We start from the raw sequence: 23,075 nt of genomic DNA, 5'->3' as shown, positions 1-23,075 counted from the left end.
AGCACAGACCTGCTGTCTTGCAGTTAACATGGGAACAATACCTTATATCATAATTTCCAAATAGCATTCCTTATTATAAATGCAGAGCTCTTCTGAAGGCAAAAAAACCACGTTTGGCACCAAGAATTTTTACTAACAATGTCCCTAAGGAATTCAGACTCAAAAGTACAGCAGCTCTCTGCCTTTTCATTTCCCGTCTCCTCAGCGTTTAGAAAAAGAGTCATTCTAGACATATTTTTTCAGGTTATGGGTCTCAGTGCTGTCTCACATGTTCTGACCTGCTGGCAGCTGGGAAGGACAACCCCCAGGCATCATCTCTGTTGAAGTCTAACAAATGGTGCTGGCAAAGTGGGGTTCAAGCGCTGAGCTGGCTGATGCAGAGGCCATGCAGAACTGTGGGACACCACAAGACGACTAACAGCATCCTGGCTTAACTAGCTCGTGTTCTCATTGCAAAATGCAGAGCCTGCCAGCCTTGGCTGGCACCAAACCAAAACTCAAGCCTTCACCTCCACCTGTCCCTGTTAGTCAGTACCTGAGCTTTCTGAACAGTCATCTTATGAAGAAAACCAGGTTTCTGGTCAGTCTGTGTTCTAGTTCCAGTGTCAGCTCTGCACTGGGAATATCTCTACAGAAAATGAAGCAATTTACCAAAAGCCAAAGAAGTCATTAATAAAATGGGCAATAATTTCTTGCTTCTAGATGTATGGTCCATGTTTTAGACAGATTGTACTGAAGCAGAGTTTTTCTTCTACACTTCCCTTACTATTATTGACCATAAAACAGCAGTTACAAAACATTTCCTCTCTGATCATAAGTAAGACTTTTGGATCGCTCCTGAGAACTCACCAGTTCCAGAAGTGACTACTACTACTAACTATGTAAAGCACCACACAAGACTTCAGGTTTTTTTCCAGGGGTCCTCCTAGGTTCTAGTCATAAGTTCCTATGATAAAGTGCAGCTTACAAATTTTGGTGTAATTTTTGCTCAGAAAATGGAATTCTGGCAGGAGGCTGAGTTATGTCTGCACTGTATGAAATAAGAGCAAAGAAAGATTCACCAGGGAAATGAAGTCCAAGCCTGACTGGCCAAGCACTGGAAAGGTTCATGCATTTCAGGTTGTAGTTGCAGAGGAGCACTTGACATAAAACTCAGCAGAGAAGCTGGAGTCTTAAATTTATTAAAAATCCAGTGCCAAAGTGTCCTCAGGAATGATGGCAAAAATTTATAGCAGCTGCTCTGGCAAACTAATGGGACTGTCTGTCATTTTGTAAAATGATCCAAACCAAGGTCTGTGTGAAAAATCTCGCACTTTTAAAAGGAAATGCTGGTCGCTAAAGATTTCAGCCGTAGCCATTCTGCTCATCTGGATTTACATTTTACTTCAGACCCTTCAGTGCTCAGAGATGCTGCAGCAACATACTGCATGTTTCAGGAGCAGCTGGGAAACCTGGACCGATAACCACATTGTTAACAAAGGAAGCCAGGCATTAGGAGAGCCAGCAGTGAGGGCTGGATTCTCAAAACTAAGCTGTAGTAAGCAGGAAGGCAGGAAGCACAAATGGAAAAGAATTAAAACAGGATTCAACTCACCTCAATTTAGAGGCTGCTAGGCTCATAGGGAATGCATGCCTTCCAGGAATACACAACCACTTTAACTGCAATTGCCTTACAGGAAGGAGGGAAGGCAGATAGTTCTACCAGTCCTGTTCTCCCCGCAGCTCCAACCATGTTATTACAAGTGAACAGGCCTGGAAACTGTCTCTATTTGCTATTTTCTTCCTCTCAAGCAGAGGAACCAGTTGCTTCATCTGCAGCACAAAACCATTTCTCACCTGTACCACACACATGCTGGAAAAGAAACATGGTGGGATGGAAGCATCACTTAGTGTGAGCTCCCACCAAAGGAGAGGCTGAAGGAGATTCCTTACAGACAGAACTGACTGGAGACTGCAAACTGCTAGAAGTAACTAGATGACAGAAGCTAGAAACCGCCAGAAAGGACTTCCACGTCAAGAGGTCAAAGTTATATTTAACTTAATTTCAGATAAATCTGAAGAAATAATGCCATAATTAAACATGAGGGAGAGGTGGGGGAAGGGAAGTCATTTGGGCATAGCCCTCATTCTGCCTACTGCAGGATCAGAAAGGACCAGCCAAACCACCATGGGTGGACGGGAAGCAGGGGGATGACACTGCAAAAGTTTTTTAACTCACCTCGTGAGAGTTGGTTCCATGGGCCACTCTGGTTTTACATACTGGGTAAATAAAAAAGAAACAACAATGCACCACTGAAACAGGACACACAAACCCCTTATAAATCCATTCCCACCCACACGTGCAAACACTGGAGTTCACCAGACCAAGGCATTGACTGTACTAGACACAAGTGACAGTCTCTGCTTGAACAGTGTCCTCAGTCACTGCAAAGCCTGGCTTGCTCCAAGCCCTGCTCTCTCAACTCCTCCCTGTAACTATGGTGCAAGCAGAGGTCATTATTAGGACTGGACAGAGGTGCAAAGCATCAGCTGTCAAGTTAGTACAGGTACTGGTATTGCGATCCTGCAATCACAAGTATGTGATTTTGGCTGAGGCTGGAGCTACTTTAAAGGTACCAAAACCCGCCACTGTCCTGAAAACAAGGGAACTAGAACACAGTGGAAACCAAGTTCTTTCCCTACATTCCTAGTTTTGGGGAAGAGCAGGAAACTGAATGGGCTGAACCAAACTAAGATACAACATATTTTTTGCAGGCATAGAGGGGGACAAAAAAAGTAGTAAAAGCCCAGCTCCTTCATATTCCTCACCTGCTCTGTATATCCTGGTTCTCATCTCCATCCTAAAACCAGTAAGAGGAAAGAAACAACATGCTCCTGCAATTATGAAACCTGAGAAGAGCTGAAGACCCTGGGACCTACACAATGACTAGAGCTAATGAGCTAATGTTACTTTTATGTCAAGCAAAGGAGATGAAGACTTTCAAGTAGGGAGGGGGTGGATAGAATAACGCTTCTTTGGAAGAGTTGTTGGAAGAGTCAAATTGCCAGGCAAGAGGACAGGCAGCTACGAAAGGCAGATGACCTGCACTAGAGTCCAAAATAAGTTGGTAACTTGAAATTTTGGGAAGTGGTATATGATGTCCCACAGACACATGCTCTGGAGAGCAGGAGTGTCTTTAAGGGGGGGGAAAAAACCAGAGAGGAGACAGAAAAAGCAGTCTCACGATACAGTTATATTAATTTTCAGTGTTATTTAGAGGGGTTGATTCTGGCCTTCTGAATATATGGACTATGCTGCTGTCTACTAAGCACTAGCCAGCCCGTATCAAGAGAACAATGTGCATGGGTGAGGGAGGCGGGGGTCAAAGTCATTCAGTGGGCTTTAAATTACTGCTCCACAATCCAGTTTCAGGAGGCCTGCCTCGTTTGGGACAGCAATGCTTCTTCCACATGACTTTACCCCTGGACCTTACAAATGAGGCAAGCACCAAGGGAACAAACACTGACTAACCAATTCTGCTCACTTCATACTGCAAGGAATCAAATAAAGGAACGAATTAAAGCTCAAGCTCCACAGTGAAACTTGCTACAAAGCACAAACAGTTCATAGCAGCTGTTTGAGGCTGTGGGCCCTTGGAGCCTGCTATGTATGGCGATTTTTACATTCTCTTCTACTCCCCAAGATTGTATTTCTAGCCTGGACCAGGGAAAGGGAGGGGTGGGTGAAAAAAGGGGGCAGTCAGCAAGGCAGCAATTTTCTCAAGAAAAATAATGAATGCAGCTGGCAGAAAAAACTTCTTGCACAAGTACAGAGCAAAAGGCTAATTCTGTTAGAACTATTAGCATTTCCCAGGAATGAACGTTTACTGTAGTGAGGTGTCTAAATTAAGGAACATCAAAAAAAGGCAAAGTAAAAGCTGATAGGGAGGGGGTTTGTTCCATATTCCAAGAAGAGTGCTTCAAAGCATTTGTTTCAGGAAGGTTTTAACATCCCTGACACTTCGGCAATGAAACCTATGCTCCTACAGCATTGGCTATGTCTTGGGGGTGCATGTGCAATATTCAGAACCTACTAGAAGTACCAAGGAAAAGCTCATGTACATACTGAATGGGAATGCCAGTCCATTCTTCTCTATAAGCTGCAAGGTATCTTCTCCACAGGCACTTGTCAGCTCCATAAAGGGTGGTGAACAGATCCTCTCATCTGCAAGACAAAAACCCCACAAAACACAAAACCTCAAATGGAGATAAGGGATTTAGCTTCTCAGCTGCATCATTACCAGCTCTCTCCAAGTGCTTCTTGATAGTCAGCTTTACTTTAAAAGTTGATATTAAAGCACCAGAAAGATGGTCAGCCAGACCTGAATTTACGTTTCTGAAAACATTTCAGAAGATGAAAACCCCAATTTTCAGATAATCTAAATGGAAATATGAAGCCCATATTTCCAGAGTTAGGCAGCAAGAATGATCACCTGCTTAGGAATATGTAGCGGCACAAGACCTAGCCAGTGAGGTGAAAAGCAATTGAGATCTTGGCTCTTAACGTTATGCCTTCAAGCACAATTTCCTAAAGCATTTTACAAAAACCTGAATGGTCAGCAAGCGTGGCTGGAGTAGGCAGTCTCACAAAACCATATGTACTGTAGGGCCGCTCAGGTGGCAGATTCCAGTGTGGAATACTTCGGCCAAGATGCCAGCCATGTAATACATCCCACTGTCCATTGGGACCTCTCTACCGTGAAAGCAGTGCTCATTCGGGCTGGCAAAGCCAGTCAGAACACTGCTGAGACACTGAGACACCTTGGCAAGACTGCTCAACGGACTTTGGTTAAGGAGAAAAAACATGGGAACGACAACAAAATTTAACAGCAGTTCTGCTCTGGAGTGTTTCTGCTCATATTGTGCTTGTTCACATGGGGTTGCGGGAAGGCTGGAGTTAAAACTTGGCCGTCTTAGTGATTCGGTAGGTTGAAGCGCTCTAGGATTCCTGTCCTGTTCACTGTAGCAGAACTTTGATTACCCCAGCAATGCAGCAGGAAAGGGGATTACACTGCAGGACTTAAAAAGTACTTGAGCATAAAACTCTACCACTCAAAGAGGGCTGGGCTGCAATTTCAAGTGCAAAGAGAACTTTGGCTTCAGCCATCGCTCTGGGACAAGTCAGCGGGCCCCAACACTTTCAGACAAAAGCTGTGCACACATTGACAAAGTCAAAGCCAGAACATTACCCAAGTAAGAGCAACTATCCCACTTAACTCCTCAGTGTGTGTAGTCCTAAAAGTACTGCCTCCATGGAGTTTTAGCTGCAGCCAGGTTAACTTTGGAGTCACAAACAAGTCACAACTTGAGTCAGCTGTGCACTACTGAACTGCAGTTCAGAACAGGTCTGCCAAAACTCACTTCTAAGATTAATTTCAAGAGAAATAGCATGACACCTTTCTCCACGAAGCAACTGGAGACCAGTACAAACGGTGGATGCAACTATATCTGGCAAACTTAAGTCACAGGTTTATATCAACCAGCAATGTGTCTCGAAAATAAGCAAAACGTGACCGTTATTACCACCCATATGTATCTTGGCGAACACAGGGAATCCAAACAGGTGGAGGGTACACTGTGCAGATGGTGCAGAAACTGAAAAGTGCATGTAAACTCAGCAAAACTAACTATATACTCTGAGAGAGCCATGCATCCAGAAACCACTTCATAAGCATTGTTCAGATTAATGCTTTTCACTTCATTATAAATAAATGCTTATGCATGTTCCCTCACACAGAAGAGAAAATTGAATCACTGAAAGTAACTGAGAGGCAAAACTCTCTACATTTTGATATACATATCTCAATGCACACGTCAATGCTCTGAGAGTATCTGAGAACTCTGGCCATTAGCAATACTGAAATCTTCTGTGAAAAGACTATTTTCAAACATCCTAAAAGGAGCAGAAAGATTGATGCTTTGAGGTCAACCTCTACAAAGCTAAACAAAACATCCCAGACTTCAAAGCATTCAATTTGCTGCTATGAAAACAGAAAGCAGCATCCAAAAGTGACAGGTACTGTAATATTTACAAGCCTTTGCCAGAGCAAAAGTTCCTTAGTTGAACGAATTTAAGGCATCAGATTTGGTTTACTGATACTTGGGAACAACTTTGGCTTGGCAGCTCTCCCACCCATATGCTTAAGGCTCACAAATAACTTTGCCTTCAGAGTGCAGATACAGAGACGTATGGTTCCATCTCACTTCCCTCCGTTTTTCTTCCATGCAAACAGGAACGGGAGACAGGGAGGATTCAGTGTTCCTGCAGATTACATGACACTTGCATGGGGAGATGAAGGAAGGGGCAAACAGTAATTTCTTTAACTTAGAAAAGACCACCTGGATCAACAGAAAGTAGCAGAGAAAACTCTTAGCATCTCAAATTGCTCCTGCTGACTTTGCACAGCACTGGCATTTTCTCCACCAAGAAGGTAATTCCAGCCCACTGAAGCCTCTAAACCAGACCATTAACTCACAGCCAGACCTGAGGACAAACAAAACCTTGCTCAACACAAGATCTCAGCACAGCCCACAGCTAGAAAGCTGCTGCTCTGAGTTTAATCGCACACGCTGCAATTCTGAAGACAGCTGTAGGCTTAAAGAATAGTCCTCCAGCTGCCAGTGACGATCTGCTCCTCCTTCCCAGGGCGGCAAACATGCTGAAGCTTTCTCTCGTCACCAAGCTCCTGCTACCAGCGATAACCGTCTCAGCACACCTTCTCTGCACTGTGGTCCAGGACAGACCTAACTCAGTGGCTGAGGGTCAATCTCAGTACTGTTCCACATCAGCACAGAACCACACCACACAACCCACAAAGTGCAAACGAACACCCAGTGCTACACTGAACCCTCCCCTCTCCTCTGGCTAAGGTAAGCTGCTTTAGCAGGATCTTACTGAGCTGCTGTCAAGCGCTGGACCCTTGGCCACTGTCACTGTTTATTTACAAACCAGCAGTGACCTGTCAGCAAGGGAAACCACTGCCCAAAAGGACAACAATAAATACACAAAAAAATAAATGTAACAGTCTAGAGTTCAGAATGGGTAATGTAAGTCTTGCCCCACCACTGACCGTTTGCACTGCCACTACAGCCTAACCCTCCAATCTAAAACCAAGCAATATTCTTACTTGAATCAGAGAGACCTAGTGTGGATGAAGCATTTCTGGAAGAGCAGTCTGAGAACTATTAAAGTATGAGGCCACAACTATGGCATGACACCCACAGAGCTGCAATAGCTGTGCACCGCTAGCAGAAGTGACTCTGTGTCAGAACCCAGAGCTGACACAACCCAGAACCCATGCGAGGAGCTGACACTGTGGCTTTTCTACCATCAGTACTCAGCTCTGAGCTATGCATTGGGATGCCACTGACTGGAAGAGATGTCTTCTAAACCAGCAAATTTGGAAAAGACTCTGCCTCATCTTCCATCCTCAGCTATGTACAAGTTCCCTTAAATCCTAAGAGATGATTACAAATGCAATTTCTATGCTTTCCACTTTGGATCTGAAACTAAAACCTCACACAGACACAATGAAAAGATAACCATAACTATGAACCCTATCTTCATGCAGCCTTTACTGAACAGAATAATATCAGCAGGAAAAATCTCTCCATAAGCCAAAGGACTGCTGTGATGTAAGAGGTTGTACATTTTTACAGGCCACACTTAGTGGCATTTCTTTCTTTTTTTAAGTGCCTGGTAATGTCTCAAAGACCTGCCTTTGAAATACAGCCAGGACTCCAGATGGACCATGCCAGGTCTAGGACTGCCAACTTAACAGCAACAAGGAAAGACTCTTCAGATTTCAAGAGGGTTCAGCTCTCACCTCAGACAAGTACCAAAAGTATTTGTAGAATTTCTGTTGTTTGAAACAACACATCATAATTAAATTTAAAAGTCAAAATGTTGTCACTGTGTTCCTCCCCTGTCTTCATCCTAATTTTTATTGTATGCCTTGGCACAAACTTTGTGATGTCTGCTTTCTATATTTTCCTTAAATTATTCTCCCTTTTCTTCAAGATTTTCTGCTCTCACAGGGAGCTCCCTCTCTCCTCTCTGTTACCTTCTGCTTTTTTTCTCACCCCCATCCCCGTTTCTTCTCTATGCAAGTTTTTTTCAACTGTCATTTCTGTTCTTTCACTGCTACCTACCCTTTGTCACCTCTGAACGGAGATCACAGCTAGGATCACATTCATTGCAAATGCAGGGGGGGGAGCATGCAGTGGGACCTTGAAGACAGCAGGGAAGCTGGCACTAACAGGTCGTGGGTGACAGGCAGCAACCACCTCCCTCCACACAGCGTCAGGGCAGTCAGCTCTGGCACATCCTGCTCTGGGGTGAGCTCTGTCAGAGCTCTGCTCCATTCCCATGGCACAACAACATTATTGTGAAGGTGGGAAACATGACTGATGAAGGCCAGTTTACAGGACGAGTAACGCAGCTAACCAACAAGAGAGAGGTGAAACAGTACTCAAACCAGGATGTTGGTGTTAAGGAGGGGATTATTCTGGATGAAGTTCAACAGTAGTGACAGGAGCAATGGGATGTGAAGATGGGGAAGATGCAGACTAAATACCGGCTGGGGAAAAAAGTTTTCTGGCAGTGAGAACTGGTGGAAATCTTTATGCTTAGGACCTGCTTTAGTAAGAGGTGTTGAGCAGTGCTCCTCCACCCAGAGCTCATGCACCACTGGTGGCCGGCAGACAGGCTGCCAAACAGTTACAGGATACTCAAACCTCCCTAAGGAAGAAGGCACAAGAAACCACACACTCCCACTCAGCAGGGGGCAAAACAGAGGAAAAGTAAAGAGCGATACACGGCTGTTCCCAGTTGAACCAAATCTTTGGTGATAGTTAATGGAAACCACTGTGTCAGGGCTGTACAAGACAGTCCCTGGATGGTTTTTGATGAAGGTAGATAGTCCTTGCACTGCAAAAATTTGAGAAGTACTGACACAGAGGACAGTTGTGAATCACTGTGGGGAAAAAATAAACTGTAAGTACAGAAGAACCAAAAAATAGCTTCCTATTTTATCTCCTTACGATTTTGGAGAGGTAAGACAACAAATAACAAATTGCAGATCCAATACTCTGCATTCACAGATCAACAAACTGCATTTCCTTGTCTTCAGAAAAAAGAGCTTAAATAGAGAGTTTATGGCCATCTGTGAGGATAGCTCAAAACCTGTGGCCAGGAAAAAAAAAGCCATGAGGAGGCCACTGCCTATTAAACTTCAGATTTACAGTCTCAACTCTCCCTGCGTCATAATTCACTATCCTTCACTATCGGGATTAGGAAGCAGAACAGCCAGGCTGAAGAACTAGTGTTTATTCCCAGCACCACCACCCTCTCGCCGCAAGACCACGACCCGGTTACCAAACATGTCCTGTGTCTGAGTTCCCATTTGCAAAGTGGGGAGAAGGCTTCGCCTCCCCTTGGCGAGGTAAGGCTTTATGGAGCTGATTTAAGGGAGTTTCAGGAAAAAAAACACTTTTTGATGTTACTGGGATCATTACAACAGCTGAACAAACTATCCGTTTTAAGCTTCAGTCTGAGTATCAGCAACCGAAATCCTGAGTATTACTGGGAAAACATAAAACATACGGTCTTTACTCGAGAATATCCTATCCCCTGACCAGGCCCAGTACTGTCTCATTATCAGCATCTTCTCTGTTTACACACAGAATGTTACAAGACCACCAAAAGAGAGGCATGCTGAGGACAGACAAGGGAAAGGTAAAAGTTGGTTCAGTGAATTTCTGAAACAGATGAAGGAAGGAGCAGTTTGTCAAAGGAGCACAAGATAAGGCCTGGAATCCCACAGGTGTGCAAAAGACATGGCCCAAAGCACATCACTGCGTGATCCCCTAATGCTGCTTAGCAATTACAAATGGAGCACAGCTTTTGCCCGAGTTGCTCTCTGTGGCTGGAAAGGCTGCCAGAATTATTTCTGAAGAAACCGGGTGCACAACCTTCATATTGTACAATGCTCTATCCAGAGAAATTACAAAGCTGTTCCTGAAAAGTGCTGGTCTCTGCTGTAAACACTCTTAAGATAAGGAGAAAACATCCACGTCGAAGTCAGGACCGTCTCAGGTCAGTCATCATCCAGCACTCACAGAGCAAATGTTAAGCCTTAAGCTATCTGGAAGATTTACAGCACACGATACCAAACTCTGAACTTCCTACTTTGTTGAGAAAAGCCACTCTTTATTAGAATAGTTAGCTCTCTGATTCAAAAATGCTTAAGCCTCTTTAAAAATTACTGTATTTTCAGTAAACTGCGCTTCACTGCACCTTCCACCAGCTTGCACTCCCGCACTCTGTTCCTGGGGGGACAGAGAGGATGCACAGCCAGGACAACGTCTTATTTTCCTAATACAATAAGGGGAGGAAACCTGAACTTCCAGCTCACCCCGGTCTCCTTTCAAACAAAAAAAACAACCAACCCACCAACCACACAGAGAAGCCAGCAGGTTCTTTTTTTTTTGCTGAAACTTACCTTGAAGGTATCTTAATTTAAATCACTGCATGACCGGTTTTTTTTGCCCTTCAGAATCCCTTTAATCACTGTAAACTTACCATAGCTTTGAACTGTCGCTTCTGCTAAGGTTAAAAATTGGTATGTCAAGGAGTCAGCCAAGCTAAACCAACCCACAACTTCATAGCAGCTCAGCCTCTGTCATCTGGAAGAACCCCCTTCTCAGTCCTTCCTCTAGTAGGTAATTGTGTGCGTCGTAACGTTAAGGTAGGTGCTTCGTAAATGGCACAACTTTATTCATAAACCCCACAACTTTACAGAGTGTTCAACCAGGTTAATTTTAGCACTCCTGAGCTGTATTAAAAATACTCTCAAGTTGTTTTCCCTTCCCCTCAGACATATGTGTGCAGGAGGAATATCAGCAGAACAGATTTAGTTCAAACGTATGTCAATCACTGAAAAATCAGCCCATATCTGAATACCCATGCGTTTGCATCTTACCCCTACGTCTGTGGGGGGAAAATTCCAGTTCTCATATAATACAGCTGTATTTGGGGAGCATGTGGCAGCACATTCCAAAGACACAAGAGGGCAGAGCAGACACAGCTTTGAGGACATCATTTTAACTTTACCTTAGCTTGACATAAAAGGAATTGTGCACTGAGTATCTACGTTAAATGGAACGTCGGCAGAGCAACAGTCTCCATTTCCAATAAAGTAGTGATTTTGAAACATCTGGTCAGTGAGTGAGGAAATCTCACAATGCAATATAAGTAGGAAACTATTCAAAAATAGTTTCTTAAAATATTATTAACTATTCTTAAAAAATAGTTCAAATAAACCTATTAAAAAATGGCAATAACTTGCCATTTCCATGCAATTTAGGAGTGCTGATTACGTTTTTTGAACATGATGAATTCAGCTTAGATTGATGAGAAATTATAAAAGATAAGAAGAAACAAAAGCAAAAGTCAAAGTAAAGCCAACCTGATGGAGTTTCTTCCCCCAGCTGAACTGTTCTTCAGAGACAACCATTTGACAAAGCTACGGTCTGTACAGAATCATCCTCTACCTTTTAGATCTACACTTCCCTTTTATGCCCACTTTCCTCAGCAAGCAAAACGCTCCTTTCTGATTCCTAAGAAAGGAATCCACCTCATCTCTTGGCTCCTCAGGCTGAAAGAGGCACGTTTTGCAAACAAGCATTCAGCTCTCATGGTGATGGAGCCTCACGGGTACATGGCAATAGAGGAGTACAGCTACAGACATGCCTTCAGTTAAAACAGACCTGTGGTGAAAGACGTTCGTTGACACAGCTGATAAAGCAAGCTCATGGCAATGTAGCAAGTTAAGAGCTGAAAGACTATCTCATGCAGGAGGCAGAGCAAGGGCTAGGATATGTGTGTTCATTATCAAATAGCCTCGTTTTTCAGTAGGTAAGACCAGTTACTCACCACCTTGCAAATGAAAGGGACAGGAAGCTTTGCAGTTGAATTTAAAAAACCAGCACAACTCCAACTATTAAAACACATGACTTTAGGCGTTTGAAAAAAGCAGCACTTTGGTTATGTCTACATGCTTACCGTACACAAAACCTAAAGCCTATTTCCTGCAGTTTGACAGTGTTACCCAAGAGACTGGACTATCTACCAACTCCAATTCATCCTCCTCCGATGAATACACGTTTCTCAGTAGCATCACATGCAAAGGCTTTAAAGGAGGCACTCTGGCACTTCTGACCACAGAGAAGGGAGGCAAATGGACTGACTTCCCAGGAGAAGGAAATAAAACTTCTAGTGCTTCTTAGACTATGTGCAAAGAAGTTACCTCTGTGTTAGGCAAAACTCTTTGACAAGTAATGACAAAAGGTGGAGAAAACCTGTTAGAATGACTTGTTGACATGGTAACATTTATTCCTTAGAGCACTGAAGCTGTATCAAAACTTGGGGAATCACTTAACAGGCCAGAGCATTTCCAATGTTACAGAAGAATGAAAACGATTTTCCTCATCAAGGAAAAGACATGAAAGTCAAAGAAGACTTTATCTGCATTTTTACTCCAATAATGTTCCACTCGGAACCATGGCATCGAAAGTATCGATATCTGTGAAAGCCCAAAGGCATTTCCAGAAGACAGACAATGCAAAATCGCCTCTGCGTGTCTGCTCTGTATTAAAAGGCAAACGTCAGGTTCCAGATGAATACCTGAACCCTGATTAAAGCCAACTCAACTGTCTCTAAACAGTGATTTCTATCTGCTGTTTCTTATGTTTACCCATATATGTTGGATAAAGGAATGATAATTAGCACTGACATCCTGAAGCAACAGAAGTCTCTGATTTTAGTACTCTTACCAGCATGGACTACCCTAGCACACAGAATGATAAATGAGCCTCGGACCCAAGAGCCAGTGTCCAAATACAACTCCTTCCTGTGAAATACAAAAGACATCTAATGGTCCCCTGCAGCTGATCTCATGCCTCCTCTCCACAATACTGAGCTAAGAAACTACTGAGACGAGTACAAAAACATTTCCAAGCTAAACTCCCAATTTGCAGACTACACACCTCCAGGACAGGAGCTGGTCTCATGCTGATGTGTATCCCCCTGGCCCAGATGGTGGATGAGAACAACAGATAGTGGTGTGCACTTCCCTGTATAAACACATAGAGCCTGAAAATGGCCAGGCAGTTGGAGCAAATAATATTGTTATATAGTATATGTTGGAGTTTGAAGGAAAGGTGTGAGCATCAGGGCCCTCATGTGCTTGATCAGATAATGTAGCACCAAAATTGCTCATAACCAACTGATGAACATGAGAAATTCACAGCAGGGAGAGCACCACTTTGCTCCAAGCAGTGGGATGCTAATCATACCTAGGAATCTAAGGTAAGCTTTGAAGGCCCAATACTGAATTCCTTACTGATTTTATCTGCATGTAACTCCACTGACTTAAGTGAGTTACTTTCTCGCAGTTGAAGAATCAGTCTCTCTGTGTCTTATACAGAAGATACTACGTAGTAAAAAAGAAAAACATCAGTGAGTATATGCATGGTAAGGGGCATGATGACAGACATGATGCAGGCAGCTTTTTCTTGTCCATGACAGAGTTCATTCGCAGACATTAATGCACCCAGAAAAGTAGAGCCCACTGAAGCTCTTCATAGCTCTAATCTAAGAGGGTTGATGGCCCTTAACCAGATCAGTTTAATGAGCTTTTGGAAGCTAAATCCTGGGAGAGACTAAACAATGCATGTCCCATGCTTTCAGTAAATACCACTTCCAATCTATACATGCTGGGTCAGAAGCAAAGTAGCAGCACATAAGGAGTGTGAAATAGTGACAAAACTCCCTCAAAGGTACAGAGGCATCTCAGGGATATGCTGGAAGGGGCTCCAACGGTATCAACCAAAGCCTCTGTAGTACAGCAAGACTCCTGCAGCAGCTGTGCTGCAGCTCGAGCCAGGGAGGAAAAGGGCTTCCAGCTCCTGCTTCAGACCATGCCACCAGTGCCAGCGGAAACATGAAGAACTATTTCATTACTTTACCAACTCCTGCATATGTGAGCGCAAAGTTAAGTGCAAAAGGTTACATGGAGATCTACAAAATGCAGCAAGACCTTGGGATAACACTGAATAGTAGGAGAGGCATATCACTGCCACTGCGCTGCTGAGCAGGGCTGACAGCAAGCCCTGTGGCTGAGCATCTCCAGTCTACTATGTTGTGGGTCTGTGCTGAGAGGTCAAAAGGATTTTCCAGACACTTGGTGACCACTGATTTCATTTGAGTTTCATTATGTAAAGCAGCTTCCCAGAACACAGCCATACAATAGCAATGCCCTTCTTCCTGCATCACGGATGAAACATAAGGACATGGTATTTCAATAAAAACAGTGGAAAGCACTGCTTAATCTGAAACAAATACATGTTTAAACAAGGACAGAGAAACCTAAGCAGAGACAAATACCAACTCAATAACATATGCAAATAATCATTGGTCCCGAGTTTACCTGTAACATGGGAAACAAGGAGGTAATGCCCTGTCCTAACACTGCCTTTGCATGTGTTAGTAAACTCTTCTAACATATGGGGGCTTTTATCTTCTACACTGCTCATCATTCAGAGCTTGCACTTTGTGGTGTGCAAAAAACACCAGCAGATGAAGAGGTCTTTTTATTAAGAAACATCTTGTATTTTCAAATTAAGATCTTAAAGACTTGTAGACAATCCTGAAACACTTTGGAAAACTGTAACTGTGAAACGCTGGTTCTGGCCTCGAAGGACTCTGCTCCTACACTTGTTTGTGACAGCTTAACTGAAGTACAGCACACCAAAAAAGGCTGTTGCTCACTGCAGGGACTGGTGTGATTTGATGATTTTTCCGAAGTGAGGTGGATAGGGCTCACCTTGAAACCTACAAGAAGTAACTCCTGAGACAAACAAGCTACATCTATTTTAAACACCAGAAAGAAAAAGAGCAAAGACCTATCTACATGGGAAAGCTTTGTCGGTGTATGTTTTCCTGTTATAATTATGTTAGTATAACTCTAGAAAGGAATGCACGCACACCACTTTGCTTACATTGGATTAGTTTCTTCCGTTAAAAAGTCTTAGTCTTCAGACAGCCCGTACACTTTTTTTCCTAAACAACTGCAAAACACTCTGGGTAGATACTGCAGCGAATAGCACTCCCACGCTGGCTCCCAAACGGTCAAAACACCGTGCAATGCCTGTGAGAAGATACTGGGAGGCAAGGACCAGCAGTCCTTAACCGCTACCTTGAAGTCATGTTGTTTTAGGGAGCTGACACTATTTCTATGCTGCTGACAGCCTGTAAGGAGGAAATCTTGTGCACCAGGATTCTGGCTGGCACCATGAAGAAAAGGTAGTGGCTGCTGAACTGGAAGAGGCCTGCATCCAAGCTTGCTATTTCTGTGGATGTCATCTACCAAGACGCAGACCCTCTAACAGTATCCAGAACAAATCGGTTTCTATTTTCTCTTGTGCTGTCAGGCTGGGTCTTTGGCCCCCTCTTTGGTGCAGTCAGTGCCCAAGTCCCTGGTTTGATGCTGGGCATGCAAAGCAGCTAACAGCTGCCAGAAGCCTCTTACTTTTTGAAAACCTCAATGCTTCAAAGCATCAAGTCCAGCATTTGATTTCCTCCGGTAACACTTGGGCAGGAGGGATATGGCAACAAAAGGGCAGTGGGAGGAAGGACAGCTCCACCAGAGCGGAGTTCCTGACCGACATGCCGGCACACACGGCAGCACCAGGAGCCAGGCACCCTGCAACAGCAGCCTGCTGGGTATGGCTCTGAGCTCTCAGGAGCCACGTGCTAAGGGATAACTGTGAGGGAAGGGGGAATTAATCTCACCTAACGCCAGCCAACTTGTCTATCTATGCGAGCTGTCTGTGTACCAGTGTAGTTAGAGGAAATGGGCACATGCGGACAGCGATTTATACATTCAATAGTTTAAGATTAATAACTTCTGGACATACCTATCTCTGCTCACTGAAGAAAAATGTAGACTCTTGGTACTGAATATATGTGTAACTTTTACCTTTTATAAAGACAGTTTCATGTCAGGTGCAATGAACTGCCCTTTGCTGCCAGACAATTACCTTCACAAAGGTAGCTGCAAAGTAATCCTCCTGAAATGTGCATTCCTGTCTTGCCGGGAACAATGCTGACCTGTATAGCCTGAATACACAAAGAAATAGAATTTTCTGGCTTCAGTTACTACACTGACTCCTAATTCATGAGCCTGCTACCATCTCCTGTCTAAGCAGCTTAACAGCAAAGGCAGAGGAGATGTCCGTGTGCAGAAATGCCCTGAAGGGAAGCCCAGGAAGGTCACAGAGCTTGCGGCCGATTTCCTCAGTTTACATCTAGCAGTACTGGCCAGGACAAATAGATCCCTGAATTATATTCACCACTTTGGCAAAGGTTAGCTCTCAGATAAACTTACTAGTACAATTTTACTTGTTTAAAGGGAAGAGCAAACATCACCCTGGTCCACCTGACCTGGAGCGTGCCTGGTTTCATCTTGGGCTCGTCAGCACAGGCTTGCTGCTGCTTATTGAATGTTTTGCTTGTAACATATTATCCTTGGATTACAGCTTCTGCTCTGGCCTAACTGATTGGTATGAAGTCACACAGTGAGGGGTATCTTTTTCTGTGTAACTCATCGTACTGCATTGGGCTGGAGGAGGAGTCGTACCAGCCTCTGCAAGTAGTTCCCATCTACTGACATAAGGACCGAATATACTGAGGTACACTTTTTTCCCCCCATTGGTTTATCCATTTAAGGGCTGACATAACAGCTATCTCTGTCATGTCTAAAAACCAATTAATCAGGATTTAAGGTACATGGGACATGCTTTCCCTAAAAATCAAAACATTCTAAAAATTGCTATGCTTTCTACATGTCATAGCCACTTCTTAATTACTCTCTTCTTGATTCCCTCTCTTTTATGAATGCAGAACAGTCACTGCCTAAGCCCTCTCATCCTGGGGGTCCTTTCGTTAAAGGACTGTCCACAGGTCTTCTTACACATTGCTGGTTGTCCTTTTTGTCCACTCCAGAGTCCCACCTGCTCTTCTAGCTGATGACTCTGCCCTATCCACCCCTTGGCTACTCAACACAAAGGGGGCTGAGAGCACTACAAGTTTGTAAGGAAATAACAAGTGTTTCCCCTTTCACAACAGCCAGTGACAGGGCACACGACAGTGACTGAGAGAGGGACCCTCTGGAAGACGCCTTGAGTCACACAGACACATCCATTTAGAAAACACCACCATGCTTTGTGGCTCAGAGTATCTGATCAGTGAGGAGGAAAGCCCCCCTTCTGTTCAGTGTCAATTTCCAGTTTTGACCAGATCCTTTCCCAAAGGAAAAGGAACATCCTGTGTCTTCAGGACATACACTTCTTTGAGAAGTAAATAGCTGCAAAGACTTAAGAGTACTTCATTTGCACTTGCTGACTATCTTCCAATCCACTTTTTGGTGGGCAACAATGCTGCAAAAGTATGTTGAAATCCTGTGCTCTACATAAGTTATGTTCTGCACGAAAGAATTAAAAAGTTACTAACAGGATAAGTGAAACCACAGGCTAAACTATTCTTAATTACGTTGTAATCGAAGCATGAAAGACTACCCAGTCAGAAGAATGCTCAGTTCATAGCATACCAGTTGTAGGATCTGAACTCTGCTGTGTAGGTGGATTAGGAAGTTATGGAAAGAGTAAATTCTTGGCTAATTTTCAAGGAGAGAATCATTGCTAAGCTCAACAAGCTAGACAGCTCTCAGCATGACCCATCATGGTTTGTATAAAACATCTTTGATTTAGTAGACATGCTATTTCCTTTTTGTCTGATCTATTTAATGACCTTTTTCCAGGCTTCGGGAATCCGGGCACTCATTTTCTTTCTGACAGACTGAAAAGGGTCTAGCAAAGTCAGGGCCAACAGAAGATGTTAGAGACAGAGCATTTCCAAAATGAAGAACATATCCACAGGTCTGGGGAAGCTAAATACTTCTAGGGCAATTAGTAGATTTCTGAGACATGTAGTCATGTCTTTCGGTCAAAACTTAACTAATCTACTTCCTAGCAGAAGAAAAGAACTAGCTTGTGTTTGCAACAATTAAAAAAAACAACCCACAGAGTAAATGCTAAGATGAAATTTTTCAACTAGCTAAAATGCAGGCAAAAGAATGCTCATAGAAAATTCAGACCTCTCTTACTGATGTACATTGCATTTACACAAACTTTTTCAAGTACACAAAGTTTCACATGCACCAAAGATTCTTTCAGCATCCCTGGACTATCCAATGGGGGTTTCATTTTACTGCTAGCAAAGATGAAGCAGAACCTGAGTGAACTGACCAAAGCAACGACCAGTTTCAGCAGCAGGCTCCAGCTCAGGATGTACCAGCATTTCTCCCAAGCTGTCATACAGCAGATCTCATTTGGAGATCTTTCCATATTTACAAAGGCAGCGCTCATCACCACTCCATTTTACAGACAGTGAAAACAAGAGACAAAATCCTAGAAGGACTCCCCAGGAGACAGCCTGTGGACAGAGGTGGAAAACCTCATCCTTTGTGCCTGTCTGAACCAAGAACTTACCAGTTCCTGGATCCATCCCGAATCACCAGCCACTCACAATGCAACAGCTGAACAATGTTTGTCGAGGCATTTAAGTATAGAGAAAGGAAACAAATACTGAAGTGCAGTGAAAATGTTTGTAGAACTATGACCAGCACATTGGACATGAGTATGAGCATTTTAGGTTATTCCGAGAATGCAGAACATGATCCTAAATAACGCTAGGATTTGCAAAGATACATAACACAGACAGATAGCTCAAGCTTTACATAAGATCTCCTCATGTGTCTGGAAGTTCAAATCCTCCTTGTCCGTTTGTTTTGTTTTATTGTGGTTACTAGAAATTGCTTTTCTGGCCTGTGTGCCCACGCACGATTTCACGTAACTGTAACTGTGCCACCAGCACCACAGAGGTATCCAGATGAGCTCAGTGCTATAGAGCCTCTCAAACACAAGGATCTGCACGTCAGCACTCACAGCACTTCAGAAACAAGTAGTACACGTGCTGTACAAACACATCAGTTCTCTGGGGTGGGGAGGCTGCTCTTCCCAACTTGAACTCCTGTTTGGAGGAGATGAGATTATGCAAACACAAGACTTCAGAGACCATGGATTTGCCCTGACAAGAACATTCTAGCTTTTCTTCCTCTTCCTTGAGGCCTGCACTGGTGCTATTTGTTAGCACAAACCCAAGTGCCACGTGTTAAGCAGCAAAGCAGAGTACATACAGCTTTTCTGGGTAATTTCTTCACATTACCAGAGACAAGGGCAACAGAAGACATTAGACTACTGTGGACAGGGTGCTGTAAAATTCAATACTGCTAAAAAGGAGTGATGTACCTTCTGTCTCATGGGGAATAGCCTTCAAAACCTGACCTCAGCAGCTTCTCTCTGAGTTGCAGTGTGGAGGAGGGTACTGCTGTGGCTTCCCAGTGCTGCTGAATTCAGCTCAGCCAGAAGAGGAAAACACTTGGGAAGGAATGCTGCATATGCCAAACAAGGACTGTTAGCGCCGTACTGGGACACCACCCCGGCAGTACCAGCATTTGCTTTGTTCCAGTAAGTCTGACTATTAGTCACATGTATGCACCGACTGCAGCAGCCGAATGCTGTAGTTACGACATACCAGACTTGTACAGGCAATTCCAGAAAATCATTCATCCAGTGCCAAAACACAACCTGTTGCCAGTTACAGAGGAAGATTCTCACTCCATGAGTAGGGGCGATATTTTGTTTCCAAAAATGTACCAGGAGTCAGAGATGACACAGGACCTGAAAGCAGGCAGGAACATAGCACAGCTCAGCCTGACAACGCACTTGTCCTTGGGAAACCCTTAGTTTAGCAGAACAGAGGAGGAAATGCCCTGAGCACTCCTTGCAACGTCTCCACAGGAAGAGGAATTGATTATACTGCTGAGCTGGGAAAGCGGAAAAAAAATAAATCTGTGTTCAGAACTAGAGAAACACAGCAGGTGCCAGTATTTTCCAGCCTTCAGACATGTAACATCAACATTTCAAGCTTCTCCATCAAGGGTTTAATAATAAGTCTCTTCAGGTTCCTTAGGAATTGTCTGCACAGCAGAGTACAAAGGCAGGAAACTGCCAGGAGATTTGGTGCTTTACTAAAAGGGGAAGAGAGAACATTCCAAGTTTCTTGTGAAAAAAAGATGACCGCACATTGGGTAATGCTGCAAAGGACACAGCCGCAATCCTGATAGTGGTTAAGCTATCATGGCTTTTGAAACTGCCAGGGGGCCACAACCAAGGTGACAAGGTACCAGCAAAGAGCACACAGCAGTAAACTTACCTCACTCATGCAAAAATCTGTCACTACTGCTATTTGATTTTGCAGACCACTTTCATACCAATACACAAAGGAGCGAGGCACTCCGAGTACTTCATTCATCTGACAGCAACAGCTCAGGCTTCCAGGTAGGAACAAACAGAGATGAGACAGTTTAACAGGACTCATTTCCTGCTGCTCCTAAATGAGAGATTGAGGACGTCACCTTGGGTTCAGAGCACTTAACACAGTTAACACTGGACTTCTGGGGCCTGTAGAACTGAAGTCTTTCATTTCCTTCTGTTAGCCCTGTTTAGAGCACAAGGACACGGGCTTTAACTCCAACAGACTCACGGAAGGTAAACATTTGCTCTATAGCTGAGCAATGAGGAAAACCACAAAACCAGAAAGGCCCCTTCCTTCCCGACAAGCCCTCCTCATTCACCTGCATTTTTCTGGTGTGAGGCTGGGGAAGAAGGCAAGCATGCCCCACAGCCCAAGAGAGGACAGGACACCTGTGACATTCAGACATACTTGACCCTAAGCTATCCATGACAGTACAGCAATTAGTGTGAGGATGTGCCACTGGAACACCCAGCGGGAAACCAGTGCAGCCACCTCGCTGGAGGAGCCAGGGGCTTGATCCTCCTGTGGCGTCAGGACAGAATCCTACTGCAAAGGATGCAACCTCATGGCCACGGAAGGCAAACAAAGCGGGATCCTGAGGAGGAGGGCACTGCCGCAGCTTCTGCTAGCTAAAACAAAACAGAAGACACGTCTAAGCCAGGGCATACTCAGGGCACACAGCTGGTAACTCAGCGTTTTTTGAAAACGTAACTCTTCTACACTATGTGCTTTATTCAGTTCTTATTCTTCCCCTGTGAGGCTGAGCTACGTGCTTATTTGAATTTGCTTTTAAATCTGCAGGATGACCCTTGCTCTGTATACCATGAAGCAGTAATTATGTTCATTTTGGCAATGGTTACTGGTCTGTTACTGAAATGAATACCCTGTCCTCAATGCCGTTTTCTTAAGTTTGCCCGAGTAGAGAGTATTTTATAAATATATCCCTGTCATCTAGCCAATACACTCATGTTATTTTCCGCAATATTGGTGTACTTTTATAGCTCTTCCCCTATAAATACTTTGCAAGTCTATCTCAGACAAGAAGAAATTAATTTTCTGTATGAAAGGCAAATAGTAGGTTAGATGTTCACGTAGCACAGTGAAAAATGAAGCACTGCAAACACATTAGTGCCAACTGGGCAATTATAATTTCTTTACTTGCAAGAGTCTGACAGTTAGGTATGAATGAAGTTACCACCCTTTCCTCTCCCCTTCCTGTTTATGCTACTAAGCAAGAAATCCCAGAGAAGTCTCAGAATCCACATTTCTAAGAAGCAACTTATGATTTTTAAAGGATTTTCATTTATTACAGGTTATGATCACTTCCGCACAGCCCTGTACTCATTTTACTTCAGCCTTCCTCAAAAAACACTTAAGGATTTTAATTTCACTTTAACCTTTGCATCCCATTTCAAAAGCACTTACATTCTGCAGCATGAGTCTAGCAATTATGTTGTGTCTTACATAAAGTTGCCAAAATCCAGGGATAAAACACAGTCAGCCAAATTTCAGACCACTTCTTCAGGCAAACACAGCCCAGGAATGGTTCAAAAGCCACCCCTCAGCACAAAGTGGGGTCCTCACAGGCAGCATACCACCTCAGCCAGCAGGTACAACCTGCAGGCACCAGCACCAACCCCTTTAAAATAACTTCACATGCATTACATTCCAGATGCTCATCAGAGAAGCCTAGAAAGATGTCAGCTGGCTTTTTATTTCAATACCCATCTGACTACAGTATGACCAATAGGAGGAATGAGAGGGGATGGGACAGTGTGCACCAGCTCATGGGTTTCTAGTTATGCCCTTAGGCTTATCCTAGTCCACAAGAGACGAGTGGTCTAAGAGACCAAAAAGATTCATCTAACTGGGATCAGTAAGGTGTTTCTCTTCCCCAGAATGAGGCTCATCCTTTGTATTCCAGGCTTGCAGAGCCCTGTAATGTTTCCAAAGGATGGAAACTAAGATGCAGATTTGTAGTGATGGGGTACGTGTTCACACTCTCCCATAGAAACTGCTCCCTCGTATTCACTTTGTTTCTCTGTATTTTGTTTTTCCTTCAGTTTCCCCACTTTTTCCTTGATCTTTGCCAGGCAAACCTGCAGCATCCCTTGCTCATTTATTTTGCATTTCTTTTTTTTTTCCAGCATCAGGATGACACCTGATCATAACAGGACAAACCAGCAGAGACAAAGGCTAGTGGTACACGTCTAGGGAAGAGTATAAAACCACAGAAAGCATTGTCCATGTCATATCCCATTGCAGCAGCCACTTAGGGACTTCTTCAGGGAAGTAAAGGGTTTATCCATTCTCAATAGGTTTTTCTGTCATCAATCTCACTGCTTTTTCAAACCCACACAAATTGGCATTCACAACATCCCGTGGCACCGAGTCTCCTTGTTTAGCTATGCAGTATAGGATAGTGAAAATGTTTTGATTTTTTTTAAGCTTACCACCTACTGCTTTCATATTTACCAGAAGAAACAACACATTGCTGTTCCCATTCGTCATCAGCATGCTGCTCCTGATTCACAGAGGC

General features: G+C 43.8%; 1 protein-coding gene across 3 annotated transcripts in view; it reads right to left on the bottom strand.

The window, feature by feature from the left end:
• ITPK1 (inositol-tetrakisphosphate 1-kinase) overlaps positions 1–23,075 on the bottom strand; it is a 150,082-nt gene that overhangs the window by 18,294 nt on the left and 108,713 nt on the right. For all 3 annotated transcript variants that reach the window (XM_055717210.1, XM_055717212.1, XM_055717211.1), the window contains exons 6-7: positions 4,106–4,204; positions 2,219–2,259 (exon numbers count right to left, since the gene is read on the bottom strand). In XM_055717210.1, coding sequence (XP_055573185.1) covers positions 2,219–2,259; positions 4,106–4,204 — 140 coding nt within the window. The remainder of the gene's footprint in view (positions 1–2,218; positions 2,260–4,105; positions 4,205–23,075) is intronic.

Source organism: Falco cherrug, chromosome 7, assembly GCF_023634085.1.
Source record: "Falco cherrug isolate bFalChe1 chromosome 7, bFalChe1.pri, whole genome shotgun sequence".
Classification (NCBI taxonomy): Eukaryota; Metazoa; Chordata; class Aves; order Falconiformes; family Falconidae; genus Falco; species Falco cherrug.
The sequence above is the reverse complement of the archived record's forward strand: the minus strand, read 5'-3'. Positions and strand labels throughout refer to the sequence as shown.